This window comes from Nomascus leucogenys, chromosome X (assembly GCF_006542625.1).
Source record: "Nomascus leucogenys isolate Asia chromosome X, Asia_NLE_v1, whole genome shotgun sequence".
In the NCBI taxonomy this organism is placed as follows: domain Eukaryota; kingdom Metazoa; phylum Chordata; class Mammalia; order Primates; family Hylobatidae; genus Nomascus; species Nomascus leucogenys.
In genome coordinates, this window is record NC_044406.1 from 140,188,546 (window position 1) to 140,203,251 (window position 14,706).

The window sequence follows — 14,706 nt, forward strand, 5'->3', positions numbered from 1 at the left end:
AGCACAGGCAATAGAAACAAAAATAGACAAATAGGACTCAATTAAACTAAAAAGCTTCTGCACAGCAAAAGAAATGAGTGAAGAGACAACCTTTTGAATGAGAGGAAATGTTTGCAAACCATTCAACAGGGGACTAATATCCAGAATATACAAGGAATCAAACAACTCAACAATAAAAAAAATCTCATAAAATATGGGCAAAGGGCATGGCCAAAATGTACATAAAGAAATGCTCAATGTTACTAATCAACAGAGAAATGCAAACCAAAACCAAAATGAGATGTCATCTCACCTCAGTCAGAATTGCTATTATTAAAAACACACAAAAAATTAACAGACGTTGGCAAAGATGTGGAGAAAAAGGAACTCTTATACATTGTTTTTGGGAATATAAATATAGCCACTATGGAAAACAGCATGGAGATTTCTGAAAAAACCAAAAGTAGCACTATCATAAGATCCAAAAATCTCACTAATTGGCATTTATCCAAAGCACGAGAAATCAGTATGTCGAAGGGATACCTGCACTCTCATGTTTATTGTTGCATTATTCACAATAGACAAGGTACGGAATCGACCTAAGTGTCCATCAACAGATAAATGGATAAAGAAAGTGTGGTATACACTTGTATGTGTGAGTTAAAAAAGTTGATCACATGAAGATAGAGAATGGAAAGATAGATAACAGAGACTGGGGAGGGTGATTGGGAGGAGAAGGGAAGATGAAGAGAAGTGTATTTAAAAGTACACACATAAATAAGATAGAAGGAATAAATTCAATGTTTGATAGAAGAGTAGGGTGACTATAGTTACAAAAATGTATCGTACTTGGGTTATGGACATCGTAGATACCCTGACTTTATCACTATGCATTACATACACATAATAGAATTTCATGTGTATCCCATAATTTGTACTGATAAAAAAATTTAAAAGAAGGTGAACCATCAGGCTGGGTGCAGTGGCTCATGCCTGTAATCCCAGCACTTTGGGAGGCTGAGGCTGGTGGATCACGAGGTCAGGAGATCGAGACCATCCTGGCTAACACGGTGAAACCTCGTCTCTACTAAAATTACAAAAAAAAAAAAAAAAATAGCCGGCCGTGGTGGCGGGCATCTATAGTCCCAGCTACTAGGGAGGCTGAGGCAGGAGAATGGCGTGAACCCAAAAGGCGGAGCTTGCAGTGAGCCAACATGTGCCACTGCACTCCAGCCTGGGCGACAGAGCGAGACTCTGTCTCCAAAAAAAAAAAAAAAAAAAAAAAAAAAGAAGATGAACCATCAGAGAGACATTCTCCTGCAGGTTTTAGAGGAAGAGAACAATCAGCTATGTTGTGAAATGCCTATACAGAGGGGCAGCCGCTAGTAATTGAATGCCAACCCAACCCCAACAAACAGCTACCCAATAACCTAAGACCTCAGTCATATAGCTGCAAGGAACTGAATTCTGCCAAAAACTTGAATGAAGATGGAAGAGTCACCTGGGCCCCATATGATAACTGCGTTCCCGACCAACACCTTCAATGCCAGTTTTTGATACCCTGAGCAGAGGACCTTAGCAGGCTATGCCCAGACAACTGACCAATGGAAGCTGTGAGATAATAAATAGGTGTTGTTTTAAGATGCTAAGTTTGTGGTAATTTGTTACACAGCAATAGAAAATTAATACAGCATGCTTCTTGTTTCTAGACCTATCCTGGGTAGACAGAGATGTGCGGTTGTCATTCAAGTGTAGGCAGTACAGTTCTGGCCTCTGGTTAACTGCTTGAAGTCTATTTCCTGGCCACTAGCCCTTGTGTTGGGTGTGTTCTGTCATATCGTCAGTGGTGTTAAGGGCCAGTCATGACCAATCCTTATGCATTACATAGTGTTAGTATCCCACTCCCTCACTCCCATCTCACTATATGTTCCTACTCTATTTCTGGAGCACAGAGAACTTACCTTCTTGTGTTATGTATGTTATGCAGCTTTTAAAAATTATTTGAAATATTACACATATCATCTTTTTGTATTTGAAGTTGGAGGGGGATGTTCATGCATGTGTGTCATTTGACATGTAGGCCCAGAAATCCAAAAGTACTTAAATTGGTAAGAATACTAAATCTGCAATAAACAAGCCAGTAAAATAGATTATCTTCAGCAAAATAGTATCCTGTAAATGCTGTACCTTGGAGGAGCCAGGGTTTGTTCTAGAAACTCCTCAATTTTAATGAAGTCTGTTTTCAACTCCTTGTTATACACCAGGAACGGAGGATTGGTACCTGGGGCTAAGTCCTTCAGTTCTTCAGGCTTTCTATGATTATTAAAAATAAGCAGAGTTAGGTCTCTAGATAAAGTACACATTAAATAAACACCAATATTTTATTGGTATCTACCAATCTCAATTCCTAGAATTTAACATGTCCTGATTTCTCTTACCTGGTCATGTCAACAGTTGTCACATTAAATTTAACTCCTTTAAGCCAGAGGATCATGAAAAGGCGTTGGCAAAAGGGACAGTTTCCAATACTCTCTCCATCACTTCCAGCCTATTAAGATAAAGAGAGACCTCAGTTCATTTGTTTGTTCAATAAGTATGTATTCAGTGCCTACTAGGAAATGAGCCAGTTGCTAGAGACAAACATGGACATTCTTAATCTCATGTACTCCATCATCTATGGACAAAGAGATATAGGGAAATAATTTCATTATATGTAAAGTTACAACTGTGATGGGTACATAATAATAATAATAAATTTTATATATTATCAGAATTTATATAATTTTCCTATTGATAGACATTTAAGATATTCCAAAATTTTTACTACTCTAAGTACTTCAGAAACAAACATTTCTGGGCATATAGCTTCTTCCACTTCTGAGATTATATCTTTAAGGTTAATCTTTAAAATGAAAATGATCAGTAAAATGTATGCACATTTTCCATTTTGATAGATCTTACCAAATTTCCTTTCTGAAAGGTACCTTTCCATATGGCCATTGACCATTTCCTTATTTTGCAAATTGTTTGTTCATGACAGTTTTTAATTTTTTTATGAAGGTAATGACTTTTTCTTATTGTTTGGAAAAATTATTTGTATATTAAAGACATTAACTCTTTGTGATATATGTTACATGTAATTTTAAAAACATGGATTATGTAAAATTTAAATTTACATGAGATCTACCATGCTTTTTCTCTATGTGGTCTGGCTTTTCTGATCTGCTTATATACATCAAGATTACAAAAAACATATTTCCTTACTTTATTTTCATATTTTGATTTACCATAAGGATTTTCTGTCACGTTTTCTTCTAGTACCATCATGGTTTAATTTTTGCATTTGTTTCATTTATTTGGATTTTGTTTTGGTGTAAGAAGTGTATGAGGACTTCTTTAGCATTTTTAAATTTTTACAAATAGTTAATAGTCTTATGCCTTTCGTTAAATAAATCCATCTGATATGGTTTGGATATTTGTCCCCTCCAAATCTCATGTTGAAATGTAATCTCCAATGTTGGAGGTGGGGCCTGGTAGGAGGTGATTGGATCCTGGGGGCGGATCCCTCATTAATGGTTTAGCACCATCACCTTGGTAATAAGTTTGTTCCTGCTCAGTTAGTTCACTCAAGATCTGGTTGTTGAAAGTATGTGGCACCTCCCCCCCTTGCTCTCTTGTTCCCACTTTCAGCATGTGGGACACCTTCTCCTTCTTCACTTCCCACCATGATTGTAAGCTTCCTAAGGCCCTCACCAGAATCAGATGCCAGCACCATGCTTCTTGTAATATCTGCAGAACTATGAGTCAATTAAACTTCTTTTCTTTATAATTTACCCAAGCTCAGATTTTTTTTTATAGTATTGCAAACACAGCCTGATACATCATTGTATTAGGTCACTCTTGCATTACTCTGAAGAAATACTTGAGACTGGATAATTTATAAGAACAGAGGTTTAATTGGCTCACAGTTCTGCAGGCTGTACAAACATGGCACCAGCATCTGCTCAGCTTCTGGGGAGGCCTCAGGAAAATTTTACTCACAGAAGAAGTTGAACTGGGAGCAGACACTTCACATGGCGAAAGCAGGAGCGAGAGAGAGAGAGAGTGGGGGATGAGATGCCACACTTTACAACAACCAGATCTCATGAGAACTCACTCACTATCATGAGGGCAGCACTAAGCCATGAGGGGTTTGCCCTCATGACCCAAACACTTCCCACCATGCCCCACCTCCAGAATTGGGGATTAAAATTTAACATGAGATTTGGGCAAGGAGAAATATCCAAACTATATCAACCATCATTTTTTTCTACTGATTGAAAACACTTTTCTGCTTTGAAATTTTATATGCACTTGAGTTTATTGGTGGACCCTCTATTCTTTACTTATTCATTTACTTACCCAATGAATATTCACTGAACAAATTATGTGTGTAACATATATCAGACATATACATATATATGTATATACACACCAGATATTAAAATAAAAACATTCCCCCAAATTAACTCTCAGTTTTAAACAGATAAATTATTTGAAGAAAGGAAGTGCATTTTATGAGTGTTTAACAGAGAAACTCAGAGAAATCTATGTGGGGTCTGTCAGGGAAGGCCTTCCCTGAGGAAGTAGCATTTAAACTGAGTTCAGAGGATAAGTAACAGTTAATTAGATGAATGGGCAATAGGCTTGAGCATGGCATGTATAAAGAACTGAAAGAAGGTCAATATGACTGGGATTCAGAGGAGGGAGAGAAGAGAAAAATTCAATAAGCTGGGATACAGCAAAACTAAAATCTCCTGCTTTTCAAAAGAATTATTAAGAAAATAAAAAATGTCTTGTATCCATAACATATAAAAATACAAATAAAGAACACAACTCAACAACTAACTACCCAACTTTAAAAATGGGCAAGAGAGGCCAAGTGTGGTGGCTCATGCCTGTAATCCCAGCACTTTGGGAGGCTGAGGCAGGCAGATCACTTGAGGTCAGGGGTTCGAGACCAGCCTGGGCAACATGATGAAACCCTATCTCTACTAAAAATTAGCTGGGCATGGTGGTGGGCTCCTGTAATCCCAGCTACTTTGGAGGCTGAGGCAGGAGAATTGCTTGAACCCTGGAGGCAGAGGTTGCAGTGAGCCAAGATCATGCCACTGCACTCCAGCATGGGCAACAGAGTGAGACTCCATCTTAAAATAAATTGGGCAAAAGAGAGGAGAGGTGGAGCAGGAAAGCCAAATTAAAGGCTTCCCAAGAAAGATGGGTATAAACAGGCCCAGACTGTGAAGATTACAATAAATACCTAACTCTTTAATGCCCAGATGTAGATAAACATCCATAAGAATCAAGACCATCCAGGAAAACATGACCTCACCAAATGAACTAAATAAGGCACAGGGACCAATCCTGGAGCAACAGAGACATGTGACATTTCAGATAAAGATTCAAAATAACTGTTTTGAGGAAACTAAAAAAAAATCAAGATAACACAGAGAATTCTATCAGATAAATTTAACAAAGAGATTGAAATAACTTAAAAGAATCAAGCGGAAATTCTGGAGTTGAAAAATGTAACTGACATACTGAAAAATGCATCAAAGTCTTTTAATAGCAGAATTGATCAAGCAGAAGAAAGAATTAATGAGCTTGAAGGCAGGCTATTTTAAAACACACAGATGAGAAAGAAGAAAAAATAATAAAAAAGAATAAAGCATGCCTATGAAATCTAAAAGATAGCTTAAAAAGGGCAAATCTAAGAGTTATTGGCCTTAAAGAGGAGGTAGAGAAACAGATAGGATAGAAAGTTTATTCAAGGGATATTAACAGAGAATTTCCAAAACCTAGAGAAAGACATTGATATGCAAGTATGAGAATGTCATAGAACACCAAGTAGATTTAACCCAAAAAAGACTATCTCAGGGCATTTAATAGTCCAACTCTCAAAGGTCAAGGATAAAGAAAGGATCCTAAAAGCAGCAAGAGAAAAGAAACTAATAACATACAATGGCACTTCAATGCGTCTGGAAGCACTTTTCAGTGGCAACCTTACAGGCCAGGAGAGAGTGGCATGACACAGTGAAGGTGCTGAAAGAAAAACACTTTTACCCTAGAATAGTATATCCAGCAAAAACATCCTTCAAACACGGAGAAATAAAAATCTTCCCAGACAAATGAAAGCTGAGGGCTTTTTATCAACACCAGATATACCCCACAAGAAATGCTAAATGGAGTACTTCAATCAGAAAAAAAATAAGGTTAATGACCAATAAGTAATCATCAGAAGGTATAAAACTCACAGAAAAACACAGAATATTATAATACTGTAACTGTGGTTTGTAAACTACTCTTAAGTAGAAAGACTAAATGATGAACCAATCATTTAGGCTCTTTATGTGATGAACCAATCATTTGGGCTCTTTTTGTGATTCCATATGAATTTTAAAATAATTTTTTTCTAGTTCTGTGAAGAATGTCATTGGTAGTTTGATAGGAATAGCATTGAATCTATAGATTGCTTTGGGCAGTATGGCCATTTTAATGATATTTATTTTTCCTATCCATGAACATGGAATGTTTTTCCATATGCATCTGATGAAGGCCTAATATCCAGCATCTATAAGAAACTTAAACAAACTTACAAGAAAAAGCCTATTAAAAAGTGGGCAAATAACATGAATAGACACTTTTCAAAAGAAGACATGCATGTGGCCAATGAGCATATGAAAAAAAAGTTCAACACCCCTGATAATTAGAGAAATTCAAATCAAAACCAGAATGAGACACCATCTCACACCAGTCAGAATGGCTATGATTAAAAAGTCAAAAATAGGCTGGGCACCATGGCTCATGCCTGCAATCCTAGCACTTTGGGATGCCACGGAGGGAGGATGGATCACTTGAGCCCAGGAGTTCTAGACCAGCCCAGGATACATGGCAAAATGCCACCTCTCTATATAAATAAGGTAAAAAAAATACTGTCAAAGTTGCAGGGAAAAAGGAACACATACACTGTTAAGTGGGATTCTAAATTAGTTCAACTATTGTGGAAAGCAGTGTGACATTTTCTTAAAGACCTAAAAATAGAACTACCATTTTACCCAGCAATCTTATTACTGGGTATCTACCCAAAGAGATGTAAATTATTTTATCATAAAGATGCATGCACACATGCTCACTGCAGCACTATTCACAATAGCAAAAACATGGAATCAATCTAAATGCCCATCAATGGTAGACTGGATAAAGACAATGTGGTACATACACACAATTGAATATGATGCAGCCGTAAAAAAGAATAAGATCATTAAGATGGCAGATAGGAGGCAGCACTAGCCTGCAGCTCCCACTTGGACAGACAGAGAGGTGTGGAGGCTCACATCATGATCTTTTGCTCCAAGAACTACCACAGCAACATTCCAGGGAAGCTGAGAGAATCCACAGACCCTCTGAAGGAACTGGAGCACTGCTGCATGCTCCCTGAGATGCTGAAAAACTGTGAGTCTCCTTGCTTTTTAGCTGGGAGGCTGGTGGTCCAGGGCAAGTTCTCAGCCTTGATCACCAGGTGCCCGGAAATAGACTCGGTGCTGTTGAGGGGGCACAGTGGGAGTAAGACTGGCCTTTAGGACTTCAGGCTGCATGGGTGCGGGGTGAGCCTGTGACTGCCAGCTTTCCCCTACTTCCTTGGTGACCCGTATGACTCAGCAGAGGCAGCTATTATCCCCGTGGGAACATAACTCCATTGGCCTGGGAACCACACCCCCATCCCCTACAGCAGCCACAGCAAGCTACACTCAAGGAGAGTCTGAGCTCAGACATGCCTAACCCTGCCCTCACTTGGTGGTCTTTCTCTACCCACCCTGGTTGCCAGGGACAAGGGACATAATCTCTTGGGAGCTCTATGGCTCTCCCCACCACCTGAGAAACCTGAATACTTAACCAGGTGACCCTAGGGAAAGTTTGCTTCCTCCCTAGAGTACTACAACTGATGTGCTCTTGAAAGCACCACCTCCTGGCTGGAGGCCAACCAATACAAATCCAGCACATTAAACAAAAATACAACCAAAGACTCTCACAGAATCCACTTCACTCCCCTGCTATCTCTACCAGAGCAGGTGCTGGTATCCATGGCCGAAAGACATGAAGATGGGTCATATCACAGGACTCTTTGCAGATACTCTCCAGTACCAGCCTGAAGCCAGTAGCTCTGCTAGGTGGCTAGACCTAGAAGAGCAAAAACAATCACCACAGTTCGGCTCTCGGGAAGCCCGATTTCTAGAGGAAGTGGGAGAACAACACATCAAGGGACCACCCTGTGGGACAAAAGAATTTGAACAGCCCCTCCCAGATCTTCTCTCTGACATAGTCTAAGCAAGTGAGAAATAACCAGAAAATCAATTCTGGTAATACAACAAAACAAGGTAATTTAACACTCCCAAAAGATCACAGCAGCTCACCAGCAATGGATCCAAACCAAGACAAAATACCTGAATTGCCAGAAAAAGAATTCAGAAGGTAGATTATTAAGCTAATCAAGGAGACATCAGAGAAAGGTGAACTCCAACTTAAAGAAATCATAAACATGATACAGGATATGAAAGGAAAAATCTTCAATGATATGAAAGCAAAAATCTTCAATGAAATAGATAGCATAAATAAAAAACAACCACAACTTCTGGAAATTAAGGACACACTTATAGAAATGCAAAATGCACTGGAAAGTCTCAGCAATAGAATCAAACAAGCAGGAGAAAGAACTTCAGAGCTTGAAGATAAGGCTTTCAAATTAACCCAATCCCTCAAAGACAAAGAAAAAATAATTAAAAAACAAAAAAAGTGAACAAAGCCTCCAAAAAGCTTGGAACTATGTTAAGCACCCAAACCTAAGAAAAATTGATGTTTCCAAGGAAGAGGAGAAATCTAAAAGTCTGAAAAACATATTTGAGGGAATAATCGAGGAAAACTTCTCCAGCCTTTAGATATCTAGGCATCCAAATAAAATAAGCTCAAAGAACACCTGGAAAATTTATCACAAAAAGATAATTGCCTAGGCATATAGTCATCAGGTTATCTAAAATCAAGACAAACAAAAGAATCTTAAGAGCTATGAGGAAAAAGCATCAGGTAACCTATAAAGGAAAACCTATCAGAGTAACAGCAGGTTTCTCAGTAGAAACCCTTACAAGCTAAAAGGAATTGGGGTCCTATTTTTAGCCTCCTTAAACAAAACAATTATCACCCAAGAATTTTGTATCCAGTGAAACTAAGCTTCATAAATGAAGAAAAGATACAGTCTTTTACAGACAAACAAATGCTGGGAGAATTCGCCACTACCAAGCCAGCAATACAAGAACTGCTAAAAGGAGCTCTAAATTTTGAAACAAATCCTTGAAATACACCAAAATGGAACCTCCTTAAAGCACAAATCTCACAGCATCTATATAACAATAACACAATGAAAAAAAAAAACAAGGTATTGAGGCAACAAATAGCATGATGAATGGAATAGTACCTCACATCTCAGTACTAACATTGAATGTAAATGGCCTAAATGCCTCACTTAAAAGATATAGAATGGTAGAAGGCATAAGAATTCACCAACCAAGTTTCTGCTGTCTTCAGGAGACTCACCTAACACATAAGGACTCAGGTAAACTTAAGGTAAAGGGGTGGAAAAAGATATTCCATGCAAATGGACACCAAAAGTGAGCAGGAGTAGCTATTCTTATATCAGACAAAACAAACTTTAAAGCAATAGCAGTTAAAAAAGACAAACAGAGACATTAAAGAATGATAAAAGGACTAGTCCAACAGGAAAATATCACAATCCTAAATATATATGCACCTAACACCAGAGCTCCTGAATTTATAGAACAATTACTGCTAGACCTAAGAAATGAGATAGATGGCAACACAATAATAGTGGGGGACTTTAAGACTCTACTGACAGCACTAGACAGGTCATCAAAAAAGAAAGTCAACAAATAAACCATCAACTTAAACTATACCCTAAAACAAATGGACTTAACAGATATTTACAGAACATTCTTCCCAACTGCAGAATATGCATTCTATTCATCAGCACATGGAACATTCTCCAAGACAGACCACATGATAGGGCAAAAAACAAGTCTCAGTAAGTTTAAGAAAATCAAAATTATATCAAGTATTCTCTCAGAACACAGTGGAATAAAATTAGAAATCAACTCCAAAAGGAATCCTCAAAACCACACAAATACCTGAAAATTAAATAACCTCCTGAATGATTGTTGGGTCAACAATAAAATCAAGATGGAAATAAAAAATTGTTTGAACTGAATGATACAGTGACACAACTTATCAAAACCTCTGGGATACAGCAAAAGTGGCTGTATTAGTCAGGGTTTTCTAGAGGGACAGAACTAACAGGATATATATATATATATATATATCCTATTAGTTTATTAAGTATTAACTAACATGATCACAAGGTCCCACAATAGGCTGTCTGTAAGCTGAGGAGCAAGGAGAACCAGCCCAAGTCCCAAAACTGAAGAACATGGAGTCCAATGTTTGAGGGCAGGAAGTATCCAGCATGAGAGAAAGATGTAGGCTGGGAGGCTAAGTTTGTCTCATCTTTTTTATATTTTTCTGCCTACTTTATATTATAGCCATGCTGGCAGCTAATAAGATGCTGCCCAATCAGATTAAGGGTGGGTGTGCCTTTCCCAGCCCACTGACTCAAATGTTAATCTCCTTTGGGAACACCCTCACAGACACACCCAGGATCAATACTTTGCATCCTTCAATCCAATCAAGTTGACACTCAGTATTAACCATCAGAGTGGTGCTAAAAGGAAAGTTCATAGTATTAAATGCCTACATCAAAAAGTCTGAAAGAGCACAAATACACAATCTGAGGTCACACCTCACAGAACTGAAGAAACAAAAGCAATCCAAACCCAAACCCAGCAGAAGAAAAGAAATAAAGAGCAGAGCAGAACTAAATGAAATTGAAACAAACAAACAAAACACAAAAGATAAATGAAACAAAAGCTTGTTATTTGAAAAGATAAATAAAATTGATAGACAATTAGTGAGATTAACCAAGAAAAGAAGAGAGAAGATCCAAATAAACTCAATTAGAAATGAAATGAGAGATATTACTACTGATACGACAGAAATACAAAAAATTATTTAAGGCTTCTATGAACATCTTTACATGCATAAACTAGAAAACCTAGAGAAGAGGATAAATTCCTGGAAATATAAAGATCTTCTAGATTAAACCAGGAAGTTATAGTAACTCTGAACACACCAATAACAAGCAGCAAGATTAAAATGATAATTTAAAAATTGCCAACAACAACAACAACAACAAAAGTCCAGGACCAGACGGATTTACAGATGAATTCTATCTGGCATTCAAAGAAGAATTGGTACCAATCCTATTGACACTATTCCATTGGATAAAAAGGAAATTATCCCTAAATCATTCTATGAGGCCAGTATCCCCCTAATACCAAAACCAGGGAAGGACATAACAAAAAAAGAAAACTACAGACCAATATTCATGATGAACATACATGGAAAAATCCTTAACCAAATGCTAGCTAATTAAATCCAATAGCATATCAAAAAGATAATCCACCATGATCAAGTGAGTTTCATACCAGGGATGCAGGGATGGTTTAACATCTGCAAATTAATAAATGTCATACACCACATAGAAATAATTAAAAACAAAAATCACATGATCATCTCAATAGATACATAAAAAGCATTTGACAAAATCCAGCATCCCTTTATGATTAAAACCTTCAGCAAAATTGGCAGAGAAGGAACATACCTTAAGGTAATAAAGGCCCTCTATGACAAACCCATAGCCAACGTTATACTGAACAGGGAAAAGATGAAAGCATTCCCCCTGAGAACTGGAACAAGACAATGATGCTCACTTTTACCACTTACGTTCAAGATAGTACTGGAAGTCCCAGCCAGAGCAATCAGAAAAGAGAAAAAAATCAAGGGCATCCAAATTGGTAAAGAGGAAGTCAAACTGTTGCTGTTTGCTGATGATATGTTTGTATACCTAGAAAACTCTAAAGACTCATCCCAAAAGCTCCTAGAACTGGTAAATAAATTCAGCAAAGTTTCAGGATACAAAATTAATGTACACAAAACAGTAGCTCTCCTATATACCAATAATAGTGACCAAGCTGAGAATAAAATAAGAACTCAATCCCTTTTACCATAGTTGCAAAAAAAAAAAAAACTCAGGAATATACCTAACCATGGAGGTGAAAGACCTCTACAAAGAAAACTACAAAACACTGCTGAAAGAAATCATATATGACACAAACAAATGGAAATACATCCCATGCTCATGGATGGGTAGAATCAATATTGTGAAAATGACCATACTGCCAAAAGCAATCTACAAATTCAATGCAATTCCCATGAAAATACCACTGTCATTCTTCACAGAACTAGAAAAAACAATTCTAAAATTCATATGAAACCAAAAAAGTCCACATAGCCAAAGAAAGACTAAGCAAAAAGAACAAATCTGGAGGCGTCTCATTACCCTACTTCAAACTATACTATAAGGCTATAGTCACCAAAACAGCATGGTAGTGGCATAAAAATGGACACATAGACCAATGGAACTGAATACAGAACCCAGAAATATAGCCAAATACTTATAGCCAACTGATCTTCAACAAAGCAAACAAAAACATAAAGTGGGGAAAGGACATCCTATTCAAATAATGTCGGGATAATTGGCAAGCCACATGTAGAAGAATGAAACTGGATCCTCATCTCTCACCTTACACAAAAATAATTCAAGACGAGTCAAAGACTTAAATCTAAGACCTGAAACCATAAAAATTCTAGAAGAAAACATTGGAAAATCTCTTCTAAGCATTGGTTTAGGCAAAGACTTCATGACCAAGAACCCAAAAGCAAATGCAACACGAACAAAGCTAAATAGATGGACTTAATTAAATGAAAAAGCTTCTGTATAGCAGAAGAAATAATTGGGGGCTGGCAAGATGGCCAAATAAGAACAGCTTTGGTCTGCAGCTCCCAGCGAGATCAACACAGAAGGCGGGTGATTTCTGCATTTCCAACTGAGGTACCCAGCTCATCTCACTGGGACTGGTTAGACATTGGGTGTAGCCCAAGGAGGGTGAGCCAAAGCAGGGTGGGGCGTCACCTCACTCAGGAAGCACAAGGGGTTGGAGAACTCCCTCCACTAGCCAAGGGAAGCCTTGAGGCACTGTGCTGTGAGGAATGGTGCACCCCAGCCCAGATACTATGCTTTTCCCATGGTATTCGCAACCAGCAGACCAGGAGATTCCCTCCGGTGCCTATGCCACCAGGGCCCTGGGTTTCAAGCACAAAACTGGGCAGCCATTTGGGCAGACACCAAGCTAGCTGCAGGAGCTTTTTTTCATACCCCAGTGGTGCCTGAACACCAGTGAGACAGAACCATTCACTCCCCTGGAAAGGGGGCTGAAGCTAGGGAGCCAAGTGGTCTAGCTCAGTGGATCCCATCCCCATGGAGCCCAGCAAGCTAAGATCCACTGGCTTGAAATTCTTGCTGCCAGCACAGCAGTCTGAAGTCAACCTAGGATGCTTGAGATTGGTAGGGGAAGGGGCGTCCACCATTACTGAGGCTTGAGTAAGCTCTTTTCCCCTCACAGTGTAAACAAAGCCACCAGAAAGTTGGAAATGGGCAGAGCCCACTGCAGCTCGGCAAAGCCACTGTAGCCAGACTGCCTCTCTAGATTCCTTCCTCTGGGCAGGGCATCTCTGAAAGAAAGGCAGCAGCCCCAGTCAGGGCTTATAGATAAAACTCCCATCTCCCTGCGACAGAACACCAGGGGGAAGGGGTGGCTGTGGGTGCAGCTTCAGCAGACTTAGACATTCCTGCCTACTGGTGCTAAAGAGAGCAGTGGATCTCCCAGCATGGTGCTCAATCTCTGCTAAGGGACAGACTGCCTCCTCAAGTGGGTCCCTGACCCCTGTCCCTCCTGACTGGAGACACCTCCCTGCAGGGGTCGACAGACACCTCATACAGGAGAGCTCCAGCTGGCATCTGGCAGGTGCCCCTCTGGGACAAAGCTTCCAGAGGAAGGAACAGAAGGCAATCTTTGCTGTTCTACAGCCTCCGCTGGTGATACCCAGGCAAATAGGGTCTGGAGTGGACCCCCAGCAAACTCCAGCAGACCTGCAGCAGAGGGTCCTGACTGTTAGAAGCAAAACTAAGAAACAGAAAAGAATAGCATGAACGTCAACAAAAAGGACGTCCACACAGAAGGTCACCATCCGAAGGTCACCACCGTAAAAGACCAAAAGTAGATAAATCTACAAATATGAAGAAAAACCAGTGCAAAAATGCTGAAAATTCCAAAAACCAGAATGCCTCTTCTCCAAAGGATCACAACTCCTCGCTAGCAAGGGAACAAAACTGGATGGAGAATGAGTTTGATGAACTGACAGAAGTAGGCTTCAGAAGGTGGGTAATAACAAACTCCTCCAAGCTAAAGGAGCATGTTCTAACCCAATGCAAGGAAGCTAAGAACCTTGAAAAAAGGTTAGGCAAATTGCTAACTAGAAAAACCAGTATAGAGAAGAACATAAATGACCTAATGGAGCTGAAAAACACAGCACAAGAACTTCGTGAAGCATACACAAGTATCAATAGCCAAATCAATCAAGTGGAAGAAAGGATATCAGAGATTGAAG

General features: G+C 39.0%; 1 protein-coding gene across 3 annotated transcripts in view; it reads right to left on the reverse strand.

The window, feature by feature from the left end:
* CLIC2 (chloride intracellular channel 2) overlaps positions 1-14,706 on the reverse strand; it is a 93,191-nt gene that overhangs the window by 19,183 nt on the left and 59,302 nt on the right. For all 3 annotated transcript variants that reach the window (XM_030806679.1, XM_030806681.1, XM_030806682.1), the window contains exons 2-3: positions 2,418-2,527; positions 2,167-2,292 (exon numbers count right to left, since the gene is read on the reverse strand). In XM_030806679.1, coding sequence (XP_030662539.1) covers positions 2,167-2,292; positions 2,418-2,527 — 236 coding nt within the window. The remainder of the gene's footprint in view (positions 1-2,166; positions 2,293-2,417; positions 2,528-14,706) is intronic.